The following is an 8,457-nucleotide window of genomic DNA, read 5'->3' on the forward strand; positions in this document are numbered from 1 at the left end:
GATGTTAAACAATAATAAACAGATATGCATATTTTCCTATATTAACTAATTGAAAACTATACATTTATAAATTTTAATGCAGTAAATGGTTTTTTTATTAACACTCTGAACAATTATAGCATAATAATTAGATAAAATTAGAAGACAACCATATTCTGGCAGGTAATCAAAAAAATAATTCCTTTTTTTCTAAATATTTCAAAAGTAAAGAGTTGTTAATATTTACCTTGACATTGATATCCCTGCTTGCCGAGACCCCTGTAAAACAAAAATATATATATATTGATAATGTTAATACCATTATATATGTTTTTTCTTTAATAATATTTAAGAATTATTTATTCTTAGTATTTATTCATATACCCATATGAATAAATTAAAATATTTAAGTATTTTATAATGGTAAATTATTAATAAAACAATAGTGAATAGAAGACCTGAATGGAAATAAGAATAATATAACATTAAAATCAGAATATATGAAAAAAATTATTACAAGATTATTATTTAAATAAATATATAAATAATTATGAAAATTGAGTAATGAAAGAAAAATTAAATAAAACGAGTAGATTTTATAAAGCAAGTAAATAAAAAAAAAATAAAAAATGGGTAAGATCAAACAGGCACTGACTCATGCGGGAAGGTTGAGGTTTGACAGAGTAGACTCAAGTATTGACTGCGTAGACTCTATACATCTCATTCTTACATACATCACATGCAATCATTCTTTAACTAAGCATCGAATGGTCTAGATGTCTCATAGATTTATCAAACAGATGAAATAGTTTTGAATTGATCGCCTCTTAAAAAGTGGTCTGTGTCTATTGCATATGGAGTACCCAATACTTTTTCATCACTACTAGTACAAGAGCCGGGAAGAAAAAAAAGCAGTTACTTCACCCCAATTTTTTATTACTTTAATGAAAACTATGTATAATTACTAGTCAAAATTTATGAATCTGCCAAGTACACGTAGGGGAATAAGAAATGGCGGCTGTTTCAAAACGTTAAAAATAATTAATTTTTCATTCTAAGCTCTATATTTTAAATCTACCAACAGCACCAGAAAATCTAAAAGAATATTCTTTAAATAAGAGTAAATTTTCTGAAATATCAGCCCTAATAGAGCTATTTAAGTTCAATAGTTCTTGAGATATAGCTTTTTAAAAAAGCTACATTTCTTTAAAATGTACTAAAAGATTAGTGATTAGTTAATTTATTTTGAGAAATCCATATCTCAGGAACTAAGTGACGTATAGATGTCTATTAGCACTCAAATTAAAGTAGTTTAATGTACTATAAAGTAGTTTATGACCTTTACCTTCGTAAGAATAGTAGTTTTCATGATATTTGCTAAAATAAATTTATTTATAGTTGTTAAGACAATAAGTTTGATTTATGAACTTTATTTCAGAAACCATAAGACGTACAGATGTTTTCCAGCACTCAAATTAAGGGAAGTTAAATTTACTATAAAATAGTTTACAACGTTTATCATTGTAGGAGTAGTAGTGTTTATGATATTGGACAAAACAAATTCACAAAATGTTAATTTCTAGTTGTTCGTATAAAATGTTTGATTTTTGAAAAAATATATCTCTAGAACCGTAAGACCTATGTCTGCCAACACTCAAAATAAAGGAAATTTAACTTACTATAAAGTAGTTTATGACACTTATCTTCTTAGGAGTTGTAGTTTTTATGATATTCGCATATACATATAAATTTGGCAAATGAAAATTTGTCCGAACTATAAATCAATTTATTTTAGCAAATATCATGAAAACTACTACTCCTATGAAGATAAACAATGTAAACTACTTTATAGCTCATTAAACTAGCTTTAATTTGAATACTAATAGACATCTATACGTCACTTAGTTCCTGAGATATGGATTTCTCAAAATAAATTAACTAATCACTAATCTTTCAGTACATTTTAAAGAAATATCTTTTCGCTGCCTAGTATTTTGAAATTCACATCACATTTTTTTTTTTTTTTTTTTTTTTTAATATATATATAAAACTGGAGGCGGCCATCTAATCTGTAATGGGACACAACTTAGAGCTTTGTTAAACAAGATTTTTTTCTAAAATTAGAAATTCCGTAGTCTAGTAGAATGCTTATAAGATAAATCTCTCATGATGTTACGAAAAAAAATCTTTTTTTATTCATATGTTTGAAAGCCGCTTTTCAAATTTTTGTAATTAAAATTTTTAAAGATCTAATTGATATGTTTATTCACACTCTAAACCAATATAGCATACTAATTAAATAAAATTAGAGTAAAACTAGATTAGAGGCAGGTAATGAAAAAATTAAGTTTTATAAATTCAGGTTTATATAGATCTCAAATTTAGTCATTATTTTTTTAAGGAGAATTCTACCGATTACCGGCGTTCAGATAAACATTCATAACCATAGGGTTTTATTCAAATCTAATGTTACTACAACTGTTGGAGATCTGATTACTAAGTGATAAATTAGTATAATCACATAATACCCAAAACATTGTTAACGAATATTGTCGTATTAAAAATTCATTGTCGAAAAAATCCTATATTTTTTGACAAGCCTTAGTGGTAGGAATTAATTATCACTATTGAATTATAAAACAACTGAAATATCAATTTTTAAAACTTCGATTAAGACACTTCAAAGAGTTGTAGGTAATTTAATTATATTAAAAAAATCGCCCGAAAAATTATCCCGTGTTATTAGTACACGTTTAAACTTTTTAAAAACAGTTTTTAAATCCAGAATACTGTGCCTCTAACCCTGTAGTTGTATACGGCACCTAAAAATTGAGCAAATAAATAAAAACAGTTTTCAAATCTTGCCAAATTGGTTGTAACTAAGGATTTTATACAGGCAAACACCGGATTTCGAGTGAATATGTTCATTTTTTTAAACGTAATTTTTTCATAATTTTACATTATTTTTTTTATATATCTTTTTTTTTTAAACATAAACCACACCTTGCACCATATGCAACAAATTACAACCACATAATTAGCAAACCACGAGTTGCAATGACGTAGTTTTAAATAATCAGCAACAATATTGAAAACTTCTAATATAGCAGTAATATATACATTTTTACTAAGCAAAAAATAATGCGATTTCTGAATACTTTTTCAATATAAACTACAAGATATAAAACAATCTATTAATATCCTGCGAGAAAATTTTTAAAATATTTACGTGGGATGAAATATATGAAAATAAATAGAAATCAACAAGACAAATTAGCTAAAATAATGTTTCAGTTTTAGAATAATTTTATTAAATATATCAACATTGGACTGTTTTCCATGTTTCGAAGTATTGCTTGTACCTTAATATAATTTTATGTTTTAAATAGTCAACGTTATTAATAAATGTAAATCGGGTAATAAAGTCAGAGTGATCTGTTTGCTCATTACAATCAAATTAGGCATTCTTAACAATTTGATAAAAAAATCATAAGATTGCAACCTCAGATTAACAGGACGGTTAAAAGTAAAAAGTCACAGGAAGTGAGAAGATTACTTTCGAAAGCAAATTTGAAAATTATTTCACTAATCAAGTCTTCAAAAAATATAAAGTTATTTTTTTTTAAATTATAATCAACTTATACCAGAAGATTGTAAATGTCAGATTTTAAAAGTAACATTTCATATATAACTAACTGAACTTTTAAACAAATATTTGGAGAATTAGAGTAATTAATTATTAATATTTTATTAATCTATATCATTGCATTCACGTTATCTACCAAATTGTTTGAATTCAAATACGACTACCCCAAAGGCAGAGCCTGACAAAGTTTTAGCAATGCGCTTAATTTAGCGAGTTGTTTGAGTCATTATCTCAGGAAGCTATATATTACATTAGTCCACTGTGAGACTAATGTAACAAAGCAAGTTAATATATTTTTCGAATACATATTCCTATGAAAATACACTGGGGTTTTGAAGGGCTCTAAAAATGAATCTGGCTCGGTTTTCCCAACACAACAGAAATATATTTCTGCAGATTTTTTTGGCTTTGATAAATTTACATACTCAGTATAATTAACAATATTTGTTTTATAACTGATACGATAAAACAAATCGGAACGCAATAACTTTTAAATCCGTATAAAGGAAATACTGAAAACGCTAATGTTAAAAAAATTTCTAAAATTACATTAAATTGTTTTTCAGGTCCTAAAGCGCATTGCTAAGAACTCTCAGCCACGTGTTAGGGTTATTTTTCGACTAAGTATCACAAAAAACGAGTTTCCTTAAAATTGGTAATCCACCGTCCCTTGCCAGTGAAAGTTAACCTCATCTACAATGCATTAGGGAAAGTTTAAAAGATCTCATAAAAGAAGAGTCCCTTCTCAATATAGAAAATTTATTGTTAAACTTTTACACTTTTAATAAGTAATATAAACGGAAATATTTTCCATTTGGGTATGTTTCATAATTCATATCCATTGCCTCTAACGAAGTATTAAAGCTCATTCCTCTGTTTTATGTAATACGTGATATTATGTCCTGAAGTTGTGCTATATATTACAATCTGTATTATTTACTCTATTATTAGCTTTAATATATTATTAGTTATAATTAAGTATTATCATTATTATTCTATCATTAGTTGTATTTTTGTTTGTTGAAATTATAATCCTATATTATTTTTCTTACTCCTATTAGTTTAATTACCTTAATCTAAACCTTTTAGTGATAAGTTTCAAATTGTATAGGCTCAGCTTATAAACTATTACATCCTCCACTAATTAATTAATTAATCCAATGCTAAATAAAAATTGTTAGAGCTAAAAATAATCCATTGTATTTGTTATATGTCGTTTTACACTGAACGAAAGGAAACTGGTCGGTCCTCATTTGTTATAATCTACTAAATAAATAAAATAGGAAATAGCTCCTTCATTTACATATTTATAAATGTTACTTATAATTAACTTATAAAATTATTTCACAGAAAAAGAGTAATGTAATTTAAATAGTCAGACTGTTTTTTTTTTTTTTCGAGATATATTTTCATAACTAAAACATCATGTATAACTTATTTGTAATACTTAAAACGACTCAGTGAGTTGTGTCAAGTCGAAGTTAATAATAAGGTATTTAATTAACAATATTAATAATAAGATTTGATTATTAATACTTTACTTCTCACACTTGTAGATCAAATCCAATCCGGATGATTTCTTTTGCGAAGCACCTCACATGGAACCTCCACACAAGATTAAAGTTGCTGATCGATACTGAGTACTTCAACATAAACTAGATAAACCCCCAATCTACTATTTAAAAAACTATCTCCACGGTTTATAATTTATCATATTTCAAAAACCAACATTTAACTAAAATATTTAGCCAAACAATATAATTCCTATGTTATACAATTCCAACAATCCAAAATCCTTTGTGAAACCCTCAAAGGTCCTTATTGTGTCACATATAGAATAATACGAAAGACCTTAATATCCCATATACCACAGACTCGCCCAAAATAGATGGGTATTATTGTTCTATTATTGACTCCATTCTTCGAAAACTCATCAAATCCATAATCTTGGTCCCAATCAATTCCTCCACGTCTAGCTGCAAATAATTCGACTCCTTGACCTCAGCATAGAGCATACGTAAAAATACTACAATATTACAGCATTTATTTCCTATAAAAGTTATGTAATAAATTGTTGTAACTTGTATTGTATATTTTAGTTGAAAATATTTTATGAATAAACATAGTCGCAAAATAACTGTTCATTTAAACATGTATATATGAAATTACAATTTCAGATTTACTGCCTGACTAATGTAATTCTACAGAATATTTTTTTACTAATTAATTTGACAATAATTAATAAAACTATAAAAATTATATTTTTATGTCCATTATATTTTTTTATTTTTATACCTAATTCGTTTCCTTATATTCTATTATTTTTCTTATATTATTTATTATAATAAGACCACCCTTTGCAGGCAGTAGATAATATTTACACCATGAGAAATGTTTTAATAAAACATCTTTTAATTATTTTTGTATAAAAATATAATTTTAAATAGTCCGGGTATTATTTTTAAATTCTTCTCAGCTTCTCTAATAGATTTGATATATTATAGAGTTAAAAAATACTAAAATGTTTATCAGGAATTCTGTGTTCCATTACACATTGCATCTGTCGACAAATTGATTTTCAATTATTACTTTCATTTTATAAAGTATATTATTTCGGAATACTGGAAGGCACTGCCGCAAAGCAACCTAACACTATCATTAACACAGATCATTGGCAGGCAGGTCTTTTGCCTTCTTTTTTAATTTAAATTTATTTATGTAATTTGTAATTAATAAAACTAATTAATTAGAATTACGTAGTTAGGAAGGTTTGTAGACATTTCTTTTATTTAAATTTAAAAGTACAAAGCCGTGGGGTGTAGATTTCCTGCCATGATAAACCTCCTACTAATCCCATCGATTTTTTTGGGGGGGTGGGAAGAGGAAACCACTTACTTATTTTTGTAGCCCTCTAGCCCAGGGGTTCCCAAAGTGGTATAGCCTAACGTATACCAGGGGTGCTTCAGACGATACCACTTTCTCAAAATATTACAAAAGAAATTAAGTTAAAATAGCAAATATACCGTACATTTACGTTAAAATGTTTTTTTTTTTATCTTCATACATGCCCAACCCCTCTACGGATAATTTTGGCGACATTTTCATATTTAACTAAGTCGACAACAATTGTGCTACAATTTTTTTTTTTATACCAAAAATGTTTCCGTGGTGATAAAAGTGGTTCCCAAGCTACTCTAGCCGTAGTATTGATATTTTGTTTTTCCTTTATCGTTCTCTCAGATTTGATAGTGATTATAGCGCTGCGTATCCAAAGGACTTAAATGTGCAGGTGGTTCCACAGAAATCATCGGTGGAATTTATGGGAGGGATATAGTGGTGACAAGAAATCTACATATCACGGGTTCTTGAGATCGATCCACCATTTACATATATTTCCGTCAACAATATAAACCAGTTGGCATTTTCATTTCTCCAGCTCCTTATGTACACTCCAACTAAATGTAACTAAGCATTTTCAGAGTAATAATAATAATAAAATTCATAATTTTAGTCTTGGTATACTCCTTAATAACAAAATCTTCCATACTTCACGATTTTTTTATGGATATGTTAAATTTTTTATACAGATTAATTCTATTAATATTCAAGTTTAAATTTATATAAGAATAAACTGCACCGGACTGCTCCTCTATAGATATAATTTTCCAGAGTAAAAAGCCAGTTTAAGGAGTGAGTGATTATTAATTATTTGAAAGAATCAAATCCTAGCTCCAGAACTGATGAAGTAAATTTTTAAGTGATTATTTTTAAGTATAGTCCATCCTTTGTAAATACTCTCTGGAAGGCCGGAAAAATTATTTATGAGCAGTAAAATTGGGTAAAAGAAGGAAATTTTCAAATTTTTAGGAATCAACAGATTTTTTTTTTCACACAAGAATGAAGTAATGGCTATACAGGAAACGGGATGGAGCAGGAATCGAATTGCAGGTTACAAATATTTCTCTGACACCAGCATCAGAGATAAAAATGATCCAACCCCAATTGCTTCACAAAAAAATTCCATTTGCAAAATGTACTTGGGCTATGCATTGGCATTAAAGTGACATAAAGTCAGAACAAATCTATTGAGTAAATATTAAAATATGTTTAATGATTAATATTTCTTCAAATTACAATTCTTTACTTTAAAATGTTTCGTTTATATTTGTTTGTTATACGGTCTCGTAGATATGTTAGTATACTTTTTGTTATAGTAACCCACTGTATTTAGGCAGCATTGCTTCTTGTTTTTTAACGAACCGGCCATCAAAGACCAAGCGAATATCATTTTCGACTCATTCTAACACCTTCCGCCTACCTTGTACTCCAATACCCTTTCATCCTCCAGGACTGAAGGTTATATTTTATATAAGATCCGGTTAGATTTCATATAAGAAAATCCGGCTCTTCCTTTTATTTTTTATTATGTACTAAAAGAACTTTTAAGTGTTTTTATCAATACTTAAAGAACCATGAAAAAACTGATGTAAGAGATGAATAAAGTTTATCTCATACATCAGTGGTTACCAACCTTTTTGTGGCGGAACATTTCCTGTAGTAGTAGGGAAATGGCGCAACACTATTAACTCCATGAAGAAGGTGTAATTAACCTCCTTCATATGTGGAAGTAAACATCACAGACTCAATAAACGCAATATGTTGGAAAACGTAGTGTGCCCAGGCGACGGCAATAGTCGCGCTGTTTTTCCCGTTAGAACACGCCCAAAGTATTAATTTTGAGTTTTAAGATCAAATAGGTAGCATTGCATCCAATAAAAATCGGCTCCAATGTTCCTAGCGGGATAACAGGTGTTCTAATAAATATATATATA

The 8,457-nt window shown here is 27.9% G+C and overlaps 1 protein-coding gene across 1 annotated transcript in view; it reads right to left on the reverse strand.

Moving 5' to 3' along the window:
* Positions 1-215: 215 nt before the first annotated feature.
* The window catches only part of LOC106678674 (protein kinase C), a 67,070-nt gene continuing 58,828 nt past the window's right edge, over positions 216-8,457 (reverse strand). Inside the window, exon 4 of the mRNA XM_014417363.3 lies at positions 216-258. Coding sequence (XP_014272849.3) covers positions 216-258 — 43 coding nt within the window. The remainder of the gene's footprint in view (positions 259-8,457) is intronic.

The sequence above is a fragment of the Halyomorpha halys genome, unplaced genomic scaffold (assembly GCF_000696795.3).
Source record: "Halyomorpha halys isolate HHAL.00 unplaced genomic scaffold, Hhal_1.1 Scaffold154.1, whole genome shotgun sequence".
NCBI lineage: Eukaryota > Metazoa > Arthropoda > Insecta > Hemiptera > Pentatomidae > Halyomorpha > Halyomorpha halys.